The following is a 19,078-nucleotide window of genomic DNA, read 5'->3' on the forward strand; positions in this document are numbered from 1 at the left end:
TTTTACCAGCCACATCCTGCTTTAAATCTCAGCATTTAGACATTCTGCATTTCCTACCATTGTTCCCTATTTGTACTCAAATGCACACATATATAATCTCACAATTTTTTTCCTTCCAAACATATATGTGATACGTGATCAATTATTTATAAATAAAAAAGGCATTTATAAATGTTTACAAATAAAGAAATTTACCCTAAAACTCCAAAGCATTTCTTTATCTTGACTTCCTTCCCTGGGAATGAACTCCATGTCTCAGAAATGCTTAGTTTGCCATAAGTTATGGTAAAATTGCATTTTAACAAATACTACTGTCTTTTTTGCTTCAAAGATGTGTCCTTCTTAAGGGATTTTGTAAAAAATTGTGTTAAAAATTACGTCGATGTGGTTCAAGGACGCAGGGCTTCAAACAAACATTTATCCTGCTTCCCTATTAAGAACAAGCCAATGAAAAGGGGTGATTTGACCCTATTAATGAAAGGATATAAACAGCTTCCTTAACCTTCCCTCACCCCATCATTAAATAAAAAAAAAAATCTTCCCAGCTAAGGAAGTTATTATCTGCTGGTCTTTGTTGTATCTGTTGGGGAGTGAGGTGGTTTTCCTTAGAGGATTGGTTGGCGTTTACGAGGTGGGGAGGGAAGAGCTGAAGAACTGTCAGTACCGGAACTTCTCACCTGGCCTCTTCTCCCTGCCCTCCTGGCTTTTGCCCGCTTTATCCCCATGCTGAGGGCCAGGAGGAGCGGTCACGGAATTTTACTTTAATCCTGCATTCAAGTACATTCACACCTATCTTTTGAAGAGATGAATCAGCACTGGAATCGCTGATTTGGTTAAACATGGAAAGAAGTGTGAATTAGCCCTTCGCACCTGCAGAAGGCAATTGGGGTTCTGCTGTTTATCCCATGGGCCATTGGTTTTTCCCATTAACCTGGCCCTTCCCTCTAGCCTATACCCTTTTTACCTCTTACCAGCAAAGTTGATTTATTTAAAATAAATAAATAAATACGAAATCTTCTCTGAAGGGAGAGCAGGCACAGTAAGGTCTCTGCTCAGGTGAGGTGTGAGTGACCCTGGCTCAGCCCTCGCTGTTCTCCCTGGGACCAGGAGCCTGTGTCTGCAGGCTGCTTGTCTGGGGCTAGGAATTCAGCCAGCCGGCGACCATAGAGTACAGCCAATAAGCCCTCACTAGGCAACAGTACATCCACGGTCTTACTGGCACGTGCATTGAAACAACAGAGCTCACAGTCCCTGATGGGTTGAATTCAGTCTTTGTGAACCCAGGGGCACATTGCTCTCCTTCCTGTGGGGTCTGGCCCTTTCGCCAGCGCCGCACAGGCCCTAAAGTGGGAACCGAGTGAGTTTTGGAGCACACATGACCAAGGTGAACTGTTAATAAGAATTATTCAGACCTCAAATTTGACGCTAAAGAAAAAAGGAAGATTTTCCTAAGAGGAGACTATTTTCCTCAACGAGAGATGACAGGGTCTGAATGAACTGAATCAAAACACAGCCGGTTTTGAAGCACCCACGGGAGGGCTTCTGCAATTTTTCTGTAGCAATTCACCAACCACTGGATGGGTCATGCTGTCCTCAAAAGGGATTTAAGCCTGTCAGGTTAATTACACAATATTAGGTACGAAAAAACAAACAGTGCAACACAAAACATAGCTACATCATTATTTGCAGTAAATGTTAACTCTAAATAAGTGCTACCTGTCCGTCAATGCTTGCCATAAACTAATTAAAAAAATAAAATTTGATGGATAAACATGAAAAAAAATTCTCACTGAGAATTTTTTTTTTTTAAAAAAACATCAGCACTCATTTAGAGTTTGGGATTTGTGAAAGAAAGCTTTAAAAGGAGCAAACCTGATTGGCTGTGGCTGTTGCTGCGAAGGGGACACTTGTTGCAGGAGTTGTTGCTGCAGAGACAGTGGCGGACGTAGCGCTGTGCATCATGGGTACTTTCAGGAGGGGAACCATGGGAGCAATGAACAGGAGGGTGTAGCATTATGGTAATAGAAGTGGTATTGGCATGGTGAATATCAGAGCAGCAAGCCATCATGGGTTAAACCAGCAGATGGCATGCAATCACAATGCAAAGCAAGGAAGCATGGGAGAGAAATAAAAAAGGGAAAATAGCTTATTACAAGTACAATTAAAGGAAGTTTTCAAACATAATCAGTGATTCCCAGAAAGGCCAAAGCAGATTACTTTGGTTGATGTATTTATAAACATTATTCTAATAATAGATCATTCCAAATGGCAAGTACATAGTGTATAAAATAAGGGTTGTGTGATGTCCAATGAAGTAAGAGCATTTGATACTCATTTTTAATCACAATTCTAAAATATTAAAGGCGGGAAAGACATTCTTTGAAATTAATTGCGGTTAAATAGATTTTTTTCCCCCAATTTGGGACTGCTTATTTGAACTGGAATTGCTGGGGATTATAGTTTTTTTTGGACTAAAAATCAGAACCTTGATGTAAATTTTAACACACTTACTGTGAAATAGCCAGACAAATTTTGCCCATGTTTGTTTTTTCTTGACTGTAAGTGGAACTAACCCACATGTCCTCAAGACAGGCTTGAAGCTTGTACCAGCGCACTGGAATGTGTAAGGATAACTACAGACTAGTAAAATTTAACATCCAGTGGAATGTTCAGGTTGTAATAGTCATCACAAACAAGTCAACACTTAACACTCAAATAGTAATAATAAAACAAGGCAGTTCAGACATTTGGTTTCAAAAAAATACATCTCTTTATAATTCTTAAAATAAATACTTCTGGGAAACTCTGATAACTCTAACACACAGCAAAGAGGAGATAAAGGCACACCACTATGAAACTTTAAAACACTGATGAAATCAGCCTGCCTCTCTGATAAAGTAGCTTTGTTTTTCTTATGCTAAACCATAGGAAATATAAAAAGAAACAAAATAGAGATCATTATTAAAAAAACAGACTAGTACTTGTGGTTTTAGGTCTTTGCAGTGATTGTTCTCGCATAGGAGGTCACGTTAAAATTGTATTTTCCTTAAATATACGAGTACTTTTTAACAAAAAGCCTCTACGTTAACTCTAAAGCCAAATAAGCCTACAGACTACCATTTCCTAAAGCAGGTCTACCATCTCTGAAATAAATGTCAAGCAAGTGAAGATACTGTACATAATATAAAAGACAAAGAAAAAAAGGTTGAAACCTACCAATACTGGTAGCGGGTGTCATGCACAAAACTGACCCTGCGTGTCATGCAATGGGGGGTGGAAAAAAGTGAATAAAGGGAAAGAAACAGGTTAGCGTTTAGAGTTAACATTCAAAGTGAGATCGAAGCACAACCAGAAATAAGTAGGGTTAGTTAACACAGTCTTTTAGGATCATTCACATTTTCAGTACTGACACAAATACATCTGAATGATTTTAAGCCAAATATTCAAAGCTCACTCCTTACCCTACATTGCACTTTCTATTCATATACAACTGACGTGATTCCAAGAAGAATGACATTTAATTATGCTGAAGCGTCCTTCTTCTAAGACCTCAAGGTATTTTACAGACAATATCAAGTTAGTGCTCCAAGGTTGGAAGTGGGTATTTTACAGATGAAAAATCTGAGGCATTGTAACTCCTCCAAGGTCGTGCACAGCGTGAGTCAAGGGTAAGGCCAGAAATAGAATTCTCTTCCCAAATCCAGGTCAGGCTTTGTCTTCACTAGATTACACTGACCCTATTGCATTGTAAGTTTGTCGTTTGACTGTAAAATGTTTCATGTCAACAGCAACATGAAAGAAAAACAAAAATAAAAACAAACAAAAAAAACAGGAATTACACTTCTGTATCCCCCAAATCAAATGCTTGAGAGTCCAGTGAATTTTAGATTACTGCTTGGAAGTCCAATAATACAGGAAGACTAGGGTTCCTGTGACAAATGATCCCGATATATATGTGATCTCTTTTCTGCTACTAGATTCATTACAAGGAAAGAACGGTGACCAGCGATAAAGTCTAAACTCTGCAGTGGAATATGGCAGAATCGGGGCTGAGTTGGGACCAGGGCTAGGGGTGTTTGCCGTGGCTGCTAGAAGGCGATTCTTGAGGGAAGCCTTTGGCAAAACTCCCAGGAAACCTCAAGGTGGCCTCTTAGTGGATAGGTGGGAGGTACAGGGGGAGGGGTATCAGCTCTTCCTTGGGAAGAGTTACTTTACTCGAGGGTGATCTTATTAACATATTCGAATCAGAAAAATCTAACCATGAATAATAACGTATGTTGTGGAAAAGAACTATATTAAAGCTTTGAAGAATTATCTGCTTCTGGTTCAAGTCCTTAGAATGAAAATCAAGGTAGTATAAGGTATCATGTAGGTGCCAGGTAATTAATTTTTTATGAGCACGGGCCTACCCACTTAGGGTTTTAGAGCTGTTTTCTCAGACACTAGATGAAGAATCTGAGATGTACTGGCCTTTACTTTCTCTCTGCTGAGCTGCTCACACCTGAGGGAGACTTTTTGCCTGGTCTACATTTTGATCAGGCTAACAGTATCAACTATTCAGGAAAAAAAGGACTATTTAACTGGGTTGCTACCAGATTCTTCGCTTAAACAAACATGTGCTAACATAGCCAACCTAAAACATGGACATGCGCACACACACACTCACTCAAAATCCCTTTTATGACACTCTAACTTTCTCCAGCCACATGTAACTCTTCACTTCCTTCCTTTCGCTCACTTGTCATCCTCTTCAGTCTGGCTTTTCCTCTCACTGCTTCACTAAAACTGCTAATGTCACTCAAGATGGCTCTATTGCTCAAGGCAGCAGGGATGCTTCCATCTTTATCTAAGTGTTCCTGAATCTCAGTAACACTTAGAGGTGGACCACTCCCTCCATAATAAACCATTCTCTTCTCCTGGGTTCTCTGCTTACACACTTTTCTTTTTCGTACATATATATGTTGTTTTTGTTGTTGTGAGGTGCCATCGAGTTGATTCTGACTCAAAGTGACCCTGTGTACCACAGAACGAAACACTGCCTGGTCCTGTGCCATCCTCACAATCGTTGCTGTGCTAGAGCCCATCGTTGCAGCCACTGTGTCAATCCATCTCCTTGAAGATCTTCTTTTTTGCTGACCCTCTACTTTACCAAGCATGATGTCATTCTCCACAGACTGGTCCCGCCCGATAACATGTCCAAAGTGTGTGAGACCAAGTCTCATCATACTATATATATATATATATACATTTTTTCCCCCCTTTCCAGTAATTTCTTTTTGTCTTCCTTGCTAGATGCTCATCTTTCCCTGGCCTCAATATGCTGGAGTTTTTCACGACTCAATCTTTTTCACTTCCTTCACTTTTTCCTGGACTATTGCTCATGTATTTAAATACTATGTATGAGTTCATGGCTTCCAGATTTATGTATCCTGCCCAGATCTCTCCTCTGACTTGGAGATCCTTTTATCTAACTGCTCATCTGGCTCTCTACTGAGATGTCTCACAAATGTCTCAAGTTTAACGGATCTAAATGTTCATTTTGCCCACAGAAATCTGTCTCTCCACCTCAGTAAACACCAGATAGATAATATCGCTATCCATCTAGTAGCTCTAGCCTACGCTGAAAGTTATCCCTGACACTCTCTTACCTTGTGAAATTCCCCAAGGTCCAACTTGCCAACAAGCCCAAGTGATTCTGCTTCTAAAACCCACCTTGCATTTGTCTATTTGTCCATCTCTACTGCCACTTCCCAAGTCCCGGTCATCATCATCTCCAGCCTTGGGTCTGCACTGACTCCCTAACTGGTCTTCCTGCTTCCGCTCCTGCCCTCCTTGGTCTATTATCCATTCTACTGGCAAAGCAAACCTTCCCAAATGCAGGTCCTGTCATTCTTCTGCTGAAAATGACTCACAGGCTTCTCACTGCTTTTACGATAAAGGCCCTCCATGGCCCAGCCTCTGACTGCCTCTTCAGCTCACCCTACAATCCTCTCTTCCTGCCACTACGGTCCAGGCAGATTCGCCTTCCCTTACTTTCAACTGAACACATCACACTTTTGTTCTGCTTTTGGGATTTATATATACCCTCTCCTCTGCCTAGAATAATCTTTGCCCCACTCTTTTCATCTTTCAGATCTCAAGGTATATGTTGCTTCTTTAGAAAATTGTTCGACTGTTCTTTTATCTACTTCCCTGGGCCACTTGAATCAGTTTTATATTTTTAATATCTCATTGAAATCTTTGTTTTCTAAAATTTATAGCATTTATAAAATTGTTAAGAGCTTGGCTGCTAACCAAAAGTTTGGCAGTTCGAATTCATCAGCTATTCCTTGGAAACCCTATGGGGCAGTTCTACTCTGTCTTATAGGGTTGATATGAATCAGAATCGACTCAACCACAATGACTTTGGTTTTTACAAAATGTTTAGAGTTCCAGTTGTGCAGTGGTTAAGACCTTGGCTGCTAACCAAAAGGATGGCAGTTTGAATCCACCAGTCACTCCTTGGAAACCCTACGGGGCAGTTCTACTTCGTCCTATAAGGTTGTTATGAGTTAGAATTGACTTGATGGCAATGGCTTTGGTTTTGGTTTTGGATAAAATTGTACATTATGCATTTATCTGGGTATTTACCATCCAGCTCTTCTCTTCCAATGTATGGTCTATGAGGACAGAGATCACATCTATCTAGTCTATTGGGCACATAGTAGGTGGTCAATGTGTTGAGTGAATGTTCTTAATTATTAGTCAGAGGTCTGTTGGGAGCAATTTGTTCCTAAAAATGATTCAAGTCCCTAGTGTGTGAATGATTTTACTTTAAAGTCAACCATGGCAGATTCAAAGTTATCCCCATAAAAATCCACTCTCATTCCCTTCCATTCCTGAGTGGAGGGGCCTTGTTGGGGGGGCTTCCTGTGTCATGCATGTGAGTGTCACATGTGTTGCAGCTCCTGCAGCCACATGGGCGAGTGTTGGTCATGTCACTTTGGCACCAGCCCAGGATGTGGCTGAAAAGCTTAATCGCATTACCGTGAATATTGAAAGCACAGAGCTTCTGTCATATGTGTATCTGTCTTATTCAATGTCTCCCTGGCCATCTTGTCAAGTCGTGTCTCTGCCTTTTCATCCTACTCTTCCCCCCTTCTCCTCACAGTCTCCTTTAAGTACTCTACACTGTAGTCACAGTGGACGACTTCCTATTCCTTAAATGTGCTTTTCCCATCCCATGCTGCGACCACTGTCTGGGATACTCTTCCCTCCCTGCCAAAGCCTTACTTATCTTTCCAAAGTTACCCGCTGCACATGCTGTAGCCTCTCCTTCCTTCACTCTCATGTAGCTTTGTTCGCATCCCAAAAGCAACCCTTAGCACATTGTATTACATTTGCTTTTCACCCAGTCCTGAACTCCTCTGTCGTCCCATTATTAGTTCTGAAACTCAGCACATACTATGTGTTTCAGAAATACTTGCTCAGTTTAATGGAATAGTATTAACATACTCATTTTGCTGTGGTTATATGGACACTGTTTCCACTAAGCATTGATCAATCTGTCACCACCTTGTGTGATAACCTTGGGTGCACTCAGGCAATATTTGGACTAGCATTTTTTTCCTGTTCTATTTGTTCTTTATTTCCCATGTAATGATATAAACCAAAGAGGGACTGAGTAGGCTGCCTTGGTGCTGACTGGCTGAAGCATTTAACTAAGGTACTAATTTAATTGACAAAGACTTCCCAAGCTTTTTCTGCCTCAATTGCACAAATATTTCAACTTTAGTATCTGTGAGTCAAAACTATCTGGATAATTCCATTAATCATATGTTCTACTTTGCCAGTGTAGACACAGCCTCAGTTTTTCCATCTGGAAAATGCAAATAATTATGCCTGCCACTGACGAAGGTGTGCTGTCTTGGACAATAATGAGATAATGTCTGTAAGAACACTCAGAGTGACTCAGAATAAACCCATCAGAGGAATGTCAAGAAGTAGTATGCAGCTGTTCTTGTAAGTGTGTGTGGTTTCTGCCACTTTCCTGGCATAGCAAAGAAGAATTATAACTACTAGGTTAAAATAATCCCTATCAAAAAGAGCAAAAAAAAGAAAAGAAAAGAAAAATCCCACCCACTGCAAATATGCTAGGGCATCGACTAGGGTGATAATCAGCACGGTTTTTGAGGAGAATCTCCTATTTTGCATATTTTACATTAATATCTTCACAGCCTGGAGGCAGAATTCCTAAATCTTGCTCCAAACTCACACTGGGTCAGTGGGGGGATTTTAGCAGCATGCCAAAACTTCATTACGAATGACCATACAATCAACCGGGACCTCCAGGGGAATGCAGTCCGTTTCATAGTATGATAATTGTTAATGTAAAATACTCACAGAAAAGTCAAAATTTGTCAGTTTAAAAATAATGGGCTGACCATCTCCATATTACAAAAAATATTTCTGAACCTATCAATTTGCAGAGGTTTAAAACAATGATAAAAATCGGTGATTATTCATCATTATTTTTTAAGTGGGTTGAATGTGTGGCTTATGAGGAAGAAAGCCTGAAATGAAAACTTGAGCTGAAATGAACACTGAAATTTCTGTCATGGAATTGAGTGGGGGAAAGGGTCTGCTAATTTCCTGTAATACAATTATTTTCTCTTTCGTCATATAAGAGATCCATGTGAAAACTTCTTAGAGTTGAAATACCATTTCAGAACACGGGATCCACGTTTGTCCACTACGGTATTTAGGTCATGTTACAGATGGAAACACTGCTAATTCACAGACACAAGCGGGCGAGGACCCACTCTTGGTCTCCCCGAGTGTACGAACTGAGTGTTGCCGGACACACCAGATCCTTTCTTAAAGAATCCAGCAGGGGGCAGAAGTACGCAACCACAGCAGCCTGCACAGCACAGCCGTCCTTAACAGAATACGTTTCCGCAACAAAATTCATCATTGAATAAGGGCTGATATTTATCCTTGCTCTGGAAATATTGAAGGGGTTTTTTTCCAGGTGAAGTATTTTGAAATGCAGGTTCTTTCAGTGATTTAACAAATCAGTCAATATTGGATTGGAGTGTTAAGTATGAGCTAGAGAACCTTGGAGTCTACTGTGCAAGCTGGCTCCAGGGTTTCATAAGCGTTCTCGGGAGATGGCAGCGGCATTCTCACCCATTCTTCAGAAACAGACTTGCCCCTTTATGCCTCTGCCCTTAGTATATGTTCCCCTGATTTTTTTTTTGTCTGTCTTAAAATATCTAGAGATCAAGATATCTATAGTGAGACATTCGCAGAAATCCCACAGTACAGTGAGGTAAGCCTACCTTGTAATTATTTCATAAGTATTTTGTTTCAAGTGGATTACAAGGACAAACACTGCTGGGCTGTACTGCACTGGAATGTCACTAATGGAGGTTTTAATAGGGTCAGAGTGAAGCCCCAATAAGTGCTGAGTTAGAAATCTCACTTTACTGGTCTATGAGTTTGTTTATTTTAAGATTAATGCAGAACTAAAACGAGAAAACTAAACACTAAAAACCATTTGACTTACATAATTTATATTTTACTATAATAAATATTGTTATTAAACAAATATTGTTATTAGCAGGTTAATAATTCATTTCAAAGTGTAGATTTTACACAAAGACGATCGCAGAAATATTTATTCAGCTCCCTCGGCTGTTAACTCCTGATGGGCTATAGTATCAAGGACCTGGATAATAAACCTGAAAGTTCCAACCAGAAGGATTAGGATCAACAAGCCCTTTCCCATAAAATTGTTATTCATCTCTATGTACCTTTAACTCCTTCTGATGAGATGGAGAACTTTGACCTGGTAACTAAGAACTCAATGATGGTCTTCCCACTAAGGGCTATGTCACTTCCTGGTTATAAAACAGACTAAAAAGGTCAATACCATGGCCAATTTGTGGCGACTGTGTGTTTTTTTTTTTTTTTGTGTGTGTGTGTGTGTGTTTGTGTATGGTGTATGTGTATCTGTGGTCGGGCGGTGGGTAAAAAAATGGGGAAGAGATATGACACACATTGTCCTTTTGCTTCCTCACTTTTATCTGACGCTTGGTGCCATGTTCTAAGAGGGGAGATCTAGCGACTCCATGTACGGAGGCCGGGTAGTGTCATGTTCTGCAAACTGGGCTGGGCATGGGGAAGACAGGTTCTAGGTCTTTTTCTCATGAGTTGTGCCACCTTGGGAAGTCACTTCACATTTAGGGGGCCTCAGTTTTCTCATCTGTAAAACAGTCAGTTTGGATGAGCAGATCACTAAGAGCCCTTTAAACGCAAGCTTCTGTGATCAACGTAATTGATCTCTCAGTGAAATGGCAGAGTTAGCAGCCCTCACTCAGCACCTAGTGTTATCAGGCATGAACTCAGAAATCGAGGATAAGAGCTCTGTATAGCTGAGAACTTGGTGAAAGTAGAGAAGAATAGAGAAAGAGATAGAACGGATATAAAAACATGAGTACGGGATTGCTTTAATTTCAATAGCCTAGTTTTTTTAGTGTTCTGAATAGAAATAGGAAAAGGTTAGTTACCGTCATTGCTATTTTTAGGTCATTAAGTGTTAATGACAAATTTCAGTTGTCACACATTAAAGGTCTGATTTACATAAACAATGTCACACGGCTTGTGGAAATGCAGAAACCAAAAGCCCTGACTGCTATGTTTCTCAGGGGTTAAATCTGTCTTAACTTCATGAAATATTTGGCTTTAGATTCCTAAGTCTTTAGCTATCCTTCAAAGCAACGTCAATACATCTAGCTAGGTAGATGCTTTTTAGACTGTATTGGACCTTTAAAAGCAAACTAGGTGCCACCAAACAGCTTAAAGAAATGAGAAGAAAGCACATGACCGGAAGGGCACATGAACACAGGACTCAGGACGGTGAGGGCACATACCTGTGGGAATAAAGGCGGCGTGTTGCTGCAACTGTGCACCGGTGAGAGCCTGCTGGTAGTGCAAGACGCTGGGATTAAAGACCGCACCGGCTCCGCTGCTTTTTTCAAGTGCTTGTCTCTTTGGTAACGGGTGAAGAGCACCAGGAGGAAAGGCCTACAAGTGAAGAATTTGACAGGACATGTAGAGCTTAAAGTAAACACGCGTTCGGCGTCCACAGAGATAACCAACTGCAACATTCTTTTTAAAAATGACAGCTAGGAAGATGCCTCTGCCATGCGCCTTAATTTAAACAGCGGCAACGTAAAATGAGTGAGAATTCGTTACTGAGAGCGAAAGCGTGATTTCTGTAACCCCAAAATAGTAGCATCTCAACTCAGGAAGAGAAAAACTATCAAGCAACAAAAAATGGCTTCAGCTTTTAAAATGAGTTAAACTATTCTAAGGGGAGGGAAAGAAGCATTTGTGTTATTATTAATACCTATTCTTTTCTTTAACTAAATGGAAATTTCTTGAATTTGCAGGTTAATTAGAATTATAATGAGCATTTTCTGAGCCAAGTAATTCAAATCTGCTTCACTCTTTTGGAAAAGGTATTAAATTTGTTAAGATTAATTTATTTCACATATTACATATGGAATGAGATGGCTAAACACCTTACTGAATTTTTTTTCCATAAATTAATAATAATGATTGTTGGCAACCGATATTTTACAAGTCATACAAATCTCAGATGGTTCTCTGAAAAGCTACATGCAAAGCGAAAGGTGAAAGGTCAAAGTACCAGGTCTACAGTTGCTTCGAGAGGTCGCTTCATTGCTTTGGCAGTCGACTGAGTCTTTTAATAACAGGCAGCGAGCACATGATGGCAGTGGGCCAATGGGATTCAAGCGAATTAACATACAGGTAAACAGCAAGCAGAGGTGCATCATGGGAACGGCATTGCATTGTGGATAGGTGAGAAGGAAAAAAATATTCTGAATGCAATATACAACGTACAAAACACTAGGCGTGCACAACAACAAAAATGTTCTCTAAAGAAATGAATATTACACCTTAAATTAGTATTGAAGCAAAAATGCATCTACTATACCTTAGTTAAAAGCATATAAGAGAGTAAAATATAGATGTTTGAAATTCAGGAAAGTTAATTAAAACAGCAGCTTGCATACACACCATAAGCATTTTTTATATTGCTTCAGAAAAAAAAAAAAAAAGCACAACTTTTAAGGGCCATAGGATTGAAGAACTTCTGATAAGTTAGTTTTCAAATATAAAGTAATGAATGTCTTAAGTATACAACCCCAGTTGAAAATTTTTGTAAAAATAATTTTTAGTTGAGATCTTGCCTAACAACGTGAAGTGGCAAACTGAGACAAAATAATTCAGGCAAAAAAAATATTCAAACACAAGATTATTTAGGCAAAACTGTTTGGGTTTGGATCTTTATTTTTTGTCTGAATCATGTGGATAATTGCCTCAATTCCTCTCTTCACTCTGCTAGTGTGGATCTTCCAGTGTGGAACAAGATTCTAATCTTAATACGTTTTGAATTTGAATAGTAATTTGCTAGAATTTCTCATTTTTATTCCATTATACTTCCTCTAGTAACTAGCTTATCATCCATTCCATGTTCTCTACTACATTTGAAATTATAATTTATGGCAAACAACTTACCGTATTACACTAAGAAAACACCCTTTAAGAAGGTATTCAGTGTCTTTGGGTATCAAAATAATTTATATTTAACAATTCTATTTGTACTTCTAGCTACGGTTAGTGACCAACCCAGCTACTGAGAATATGGAATTCTTGGCTAGAACAAGTATAACAGCTAAAAATAGAAAACAGCTAAAAATGGCAAAGAACTGCTTGAAAGATCAGTGGTATAATAACATATTTAACTTATAACCATACTTCTGGGCAGACAGTTAACATTTAAACAGTAGAAATAATAACAAATATTGCTCGATTTAGACCACATTAAAAAATTTTCCTCCTCCTTGATAATTTTTGTAAAAAAATCTAACAAACTGTATGATGGAATTCTGTGAAAATAAAGACATCCAAAGGAATAGCTCTAATGCAAAAAAACAAAAAACAAAACAAAACAAAAAACCCTTTTTTATGTTTAGCACAATAGGTAAATCCCTAAGGTTCATCTAGTAAACACAAATGTACTTTGTTATATCCTAAACTTCTGAGGTAGGACTATGGCATTTGAAATAAAATGGAACGGGACTAGGTCCTTGCAACAAGAAACAATTAATGATATTTTTCTTGGCAAATAAAGGGATGTATGTCACCATTTGGTGACTGCAGATCAGAAATATAGAAATGATAGGGGAAAAGGAAAAGAACTGTGGAGGTGAGAAAAGACAGTCTAGAAATAAAATGGAAAGGGCCATAGGTAGAGAAGAGATTTAGAATGATCAGCGGAGAAGAAAATATTATAGAAGGCAGTTTTGGTACAGGCCATCAAATATGAAATTGATGCTCTGAAATGAATTGTGAACATGTTAAAAAACCAACTGGACCCACACTGAGAAAACTTATGTGTACTGGACAGCCTTTCCTCAAATGGAAGCTCGCCAGCGTGTAACCTTGATAACCACTTTTGTTTAAAATCTTTTGTCTCTCTGAGTTTTACATCGCTAAATAAAGCAGTTTTGTTTTTGTTCAGCCTAAGTTTATCTTTATTAATGAAATACCGCTACATAAGCCTGTCCTCATGGAGTTCGCTAGAACGCCAACTAGATGGTTCAACTCAAAATCACTTTGGCCTCAGCTTTCTGGACTCCATGCTTCTCTTCGCTCTTCTCCTGCAAAGACCGTTACAGGGTGAACCTGCTGTTTCTCTCTTGGGTTGGCCTTTTCTGACATGCTAATTGTAGGAGTGATTACTTCTCAAAGGCTGTTATTTATGAACAAAACTTTGATTAACCATGCATCATGTCATGATGTCTCCAAGTAGGATAAGAAGTATTAAATATTTCTCCTTAGGATAATCACCTTTTTTTTCTGATCTTAATTTCATGAAATTTAATTTACACAGAAATTAGAGTAGTCTAGGAATGTAAACAAATGGAGAACTCTGATCTGAGCAGGACAGTGACAACATATCCTTCTACCACTCCATAGAGTGAGTCATCCTTTTGTCTTGTCTTGAAGTAAGCACTAAGCTCTTGGAGGGTTTGTTGTGGTTGTTAGTTGCAGTCGAGTTGGCCATCCCCTCATGTTACAGAGCAGAACTGCTCCACAGGTTTTCTTGGCTGTAATCTTTATGGAAGCAGCTTTCCAGGCCTTTGCTAGGTGGGTTTGAACCACGACCCTTTAGGTTAGCAGCAGATTCCAAAGCACTTGCGTCACCAGGGCTCCTTCTTGGAGGGCAGAGCGTATAGATTCACATCTTGGTTGCCCTACATTGTGAAGCACATGTATGGAACATATTAAAAAAAATCTCTGTGTCTGGATAATCATGTTAGAATTTGGGTTTTTAGTACACGGAATTTTTTTTTTTAGAGGCTACTGTCCTACATTTATCTATGTTAAGAGATCTGCAATGAGTCGAAACTGACTCCATGGCAAAGAGTTTGGTTTTGGTTTTTGGTACAGGCTTAGAACGGACCTTAGAGATTCCAGTAGCTCTCAGGAGCCCCCTCAGGTTCTCCTGCAAAAACCCTTTGCTGTCAAGTCAATTTTTGACTCACAGCAACCTTATGGGACAGAGTGGAACTGCCCCACAGGGTTTCCAAGGAGGGCCTGGTAGATGCAAGCTGCCAACCTTTTGGTTAGCAGCCGAAGTCTTCACCACCATGCCACTAGGGTTTCCACTGCAAAGAGAAAGAGTGTCTTTAATTGAGTCCCTACAATGTGGCAGGGGCCCTGGTTGTGCAATGGTTAAAATGCTCAGCTGCTAACCAAAAGGTCAGCGGTTCAAACCTATCAGCTGCTCCAACGGAGAAAGATGTGGCAGTCTGCTTCTGTAAGGATTTACAGCCTTGGAAACCCCATGGGACAGCTCTACTCTGTCCCATAGAGCTGGCTAGGAGTCAGAATCGACTTGACGGCAGTGGGTTTGGGGGTACCATGTGGCAGGCCCTCGCAGGCACATCCATTCTCGCTGGCCTCACCAACATTCCTGAGCCTCTGCTTCTTCCTGGGCCTTCTCCAACTTTGTGTCATTGGGTGAATAACTAGGAGGGGGCACCACATGTGGCTAGGTTTTTCTTTTTTCTCGATCTGGAAAAATCTAACGTCAGTCAAGACAAGTTAATCAAGAGCCCACAGCAGGTGTTACAGGCCAATCTAAGGGTCAGGAAACCCTGGTGACATCATCAGAGCTGCCAGGTTAGTGTGGAATAAAAGGGCCTGGAAGGCAGGGGAGAATTCAAAGTTCCTGTGCGCGTTTTCTCGAACATTTGAGCTGTGTCTAGCAGATGGCAGGTTGTCTTGTTTCCTTTCACAAAGCAGTGGTTTCTTCGTGTTGCCCCATTTTATTGCGTGGGAAGAAAGACTCCTTGCTTGAAGATCAGATACCTCTTGTGTTAAAACTACCAAAAAGAAGCTCCGTCTGGCTTATTTTCACATTTTAAAAATCCCGGCGAGGGTGATTCTCACGTTTTAAGAGGTACTGAAAAAGAATAAGGCTCTAAATAAACTGAAGATCTCTTTGTCCAGAATCAAAGCTTTAAATTCTTCTTTTTTTTTTTTTTTGGTCCAAAATGATCAAAAGAAGGAGGAAGTCCCCCTGGACAAAAATAAAAATTGTACTATGGAAATTCTTTGGGTTTAGGTGAGTGGAATATTAACACCTTCTGAGTGCATTCTTCGCTCCTCTCTGTTCTTTTAAATAAGGAAATAAAATACTAGTTGTTCTTCAGTGTACTGACTAATCTTGCTACACAAGCAAGAGGTCTGACTTCTTCCATCTGCATCTAGGCTGGATTCAAAGGAGCCTCTCATTTTGACTAAAAAGCATGACAGATTTGGTAATTTTCATGTCATTGTCTGAGAGAGGCCGGCTTTTGTTCTGAAATGCCATTTCTTCGGGTTGTCTCTGAAGATGCTGCAGGGTCCCCTGAAATATCAGCACTCCAAATTTGGGCAGAGTGTAACCACCCAAGAAACGATGGTAACTAACCATGCTGACTTTCACTGCAATAAGCTTCATGTATCTTGATGAATAACTGTGGAGATGTCTGGAAGGGCACATAGACTGAAAGATACGAGGCTGAAAAACAAGCGTATATGTAGATGGCCGGATCTTCTCTTATGCCCTTTAGCTCCGGTCATCTGCCGTTGACTATAATAGGTACATTGTTCTATCAATGATTGAAATATACACTCATCAGGGCTGTCAGAACTAGTACTTCTAGGAAGAGGTAGACAAAATCAGGGCTCAGATAAGATCAGTGAGCCCTAAGGTACCTGTTAGTATCACGGGTTTTTTTGTATTAACAAGTTCTTAAAGTATGTTGTTGCTGTCGAGTCGGACTTGTTGGGATCCCACGTTTTCACAGCAGCACCACTCCATAGGGTTTTCAAGACTGTGACCTTTCAGAAGCAGATCACCAAGCCTGCCTTTCGAGGCTCCTCTGGATGGGTTCGAACCCCCAACCTTTCCGTTAATAGTCTAGTGCTTAACCGTCTGTGCCACCTGACTCAACTTAAAGTATAGGGACTTCTTTTTTTTTCACATTTCAAGAACCTTGTCTCATACCTTCTCACCCCAGTGGCCACAGAGGTGGTCACGGAGTCCCAGGCTGAAGAGTAATACTATCCTATCACCCTGACCACAAGGATTGGCACCAAAATGACTCTCAACTGTTTTGTTTTTGTTTTTCTAATTAGTGCTGGTAGAGAAGGTACTGTTTTATCTCAGCAAAGCTGTACGAATGTGTTCATATGGATTTCCAAAGCTCTGGTATGGATCCTGTGAAGCTGGCCTTAGAGAATGGAGCTGACATGCTACAGAAGTAGAGAAGAGAAAGACAGACGCTGGATCCAGGCATCCAGACATTCCTGAGCCCAGTTTTACATCTACCCATTCTGGAGGATACTACAGACCTAGCAAAGTCCAACTTTTTCACTTGAGCTAATTCAGTTGGGGTTTTGCCTCTTACAACCAGAGTTCTGACTAGCTTTGGGTATATCCTGGAAGACCTAGTTATGATTTAAATATTAATTCTACGGAAAAAAAAGCATTCTTAGTGCCCAACAATCAACACATCAATTAGGATAAGTTGGAGTTGGCCGAAAAGAATGATTACAATGAAATTTTTTCACGTCTCATAGGATGAGATCGTTAATACGTGGATGGTAAATGGATTCCACACCGAAGAAACATATAAAAGAGCTGATTTGCTCTCTAAAAGAATTCCTTTCTTCATCAGCATTAAGTTATCAGTTTATTCCATGCCCCACCCTCATTCCCTAACTATAACCAGTTTTGGGGATCACTCTTCTACAGTACAACAACAACGGAAAGTCTGTATCTTGTACGGACTCTCCTCTGGGGATGCATACATTCCCACATGTACAGAAACTCACACTTAGCAAAGTCAGTTACGTCCAAGGACATAATTTTCAGAAGGACATGAGGAAACACACTAAAGGGACATGGACTCTGGGAAAAAACAAATGAGACTGATGGAGGATTCAACAGTCAACATGCTTTGGAAGTAACTCAGATTGCCAGGGTCGGTATAACCGTAAACTACACACTGAGCAGTGGTAACATAAGGGCCGGCTCTGTGTGCCTTTCTCTCTATCTCCTGAGCACTTATCACAGGGCCAGGACTTTATCAGTATTTGTGGAAGGGATGCTCAGTAATGATGAACTTGTGTGTATGACAGCAAGCCTTCCATTTTGATTAGTTATTAATATATGACGTGGTGGTTGCTAGTTAGAACAATGTGTTTCTAACCTGTACCCTTCATCTCTGAAGCCTTATCTGCCCTTTCCGAGGGAGGGCTGGCCACTGAGTTTTTTCTGCCCCACGAGACCCCATTATACATTTCCATCATGTCATTCGGGAACATTATTGCTCTCACTTGTTAGATGGTTGTGGCCTCTTACTAACCTCCAAGCTCCTTGAGGACAAGGGAAACTGCCTCATTTATGTATTCTACCCAGCAAGTGCATGGCAGGTCTCAATAAGTGTTCTAAATGAATGAGTGAATGAATGCACCTTGCCTATGATATACTATTAAAATAATGTCTGACAAGCCAGAGATTTCACGTTAAAACAAATCAAAAACTTCCACATCCTTCTGCTGTGGTTTTCAAACCTCACTGTACATTAGAATTGCCTGAAAACTTTCAAAGATTCCAAAGCCCAGGCCACACACACCAGACCAATTAAATATGAAGCTCTGCGGGAAGGGAACAAGGTCAGACCTCTTAAACCCCTCAGGTAATGCCAGTCTGTAGCCAAGTTTGAGAACCAGTGCTCCTGGGAGGTACTTCTCGAATGTTAATGTGTATACAACAGCACCTGGGGCTATTTTTAAATTCAAACTCTGATCCACAAGGTCTGGGTTGGGACCTGAGGTTCAGGAGCTTTAACGGGTTTCCAGGTGATGACAACGCTGGTCTCTGAGGGACAGACACCAGGAGATAGACGCTGGCGCTTTAGCAGGCTCACAGGGGACCTTATGCTGCTACTGCTGTTTGTAAGGCCAGTGGCTGCAGGGAGGTGACTCAGGGAAACCAGGTTGAGTTACAGGCCTTTTTTTGTAACACCGGGCAGCACAGCTCCATTTTCATCTGTTTCATGAATTGACATTCTGCATAAAATTTCTTTTTTTGGGGGGGTGGCAGAGTTTGACAAACATTGTGATAAGTAAGAGGAAAAAAAAAAAAAGAACTAGGGAAGACCCATCAGTGACTGTCACTGGGCTCTGTGTTCCTACAGCTGGACCTCTCCTCCAGCCGCTGCTTGCAAATGCTACTCCTTCTACCGCCCCGCAGCTGTGGTCATGACCTCGTTTCTACCGTCTTAAGCTGGGTGCCCGCAGTCTGGCTCATTACAGGACCCCTGAGCCGCCCTCTTAAGAGGCCATCAAGCCAATACGTTTCGGGCTGTAGCGGAGCTGGAAGTTGGGGACAAAGCTCCGTGCACACACTGGGTTACCTGTGCCTGAGGGATTTATTTATTGTGCT

At 40.6% G+C, this 19,078-nt stretch overlaps 1 protein-coding gene across 4 annotated transcripts in view; it reads right to left on the minus strand.

Moving 5' to 3' along the window:
- Positions 1–19,078, minus strand: part of MBNL2 (muscleblind like splicing regulator 2) — a 194,999-nt gene that overhangs the window by 25,209 nt on the left and 150,712 nt on the right. For 2 of the 4 annotated variants that reach the window (XM_010589382.3, XM_010589381.3), the window contains one exon: positions 10,914–11,067. In XM_010589382.3, the coding sequence (XP_010587684.1) occupies positions 10,914–11,067 (154 nt within the window). Of the gene's footprint in view, positions 1–1,872; positions 1,968–10,913; positions 11,068–11,695; positions 11,750–19,078 lie in introns of all 4 variants that reach the window. The other 2 variants (XM_010589384.3, XM_010589383.3) reach the window with 2 other exon arrangements.

The sequence above is a fragment of the Loxodonta africana genome, chromosome 17, assembly GCF_030014295.1.
Source record: "Loxodonta africana isolate mLoxAfr1 chromosome 17, mLoxAfr1.hap2, whole genome shotgun sequence".
NCBI lineage: Eukaryota > Metazoa > Chordata > Mammalia > Proboscidea > Elephantidae > Loxodonta > Loxodonta africana.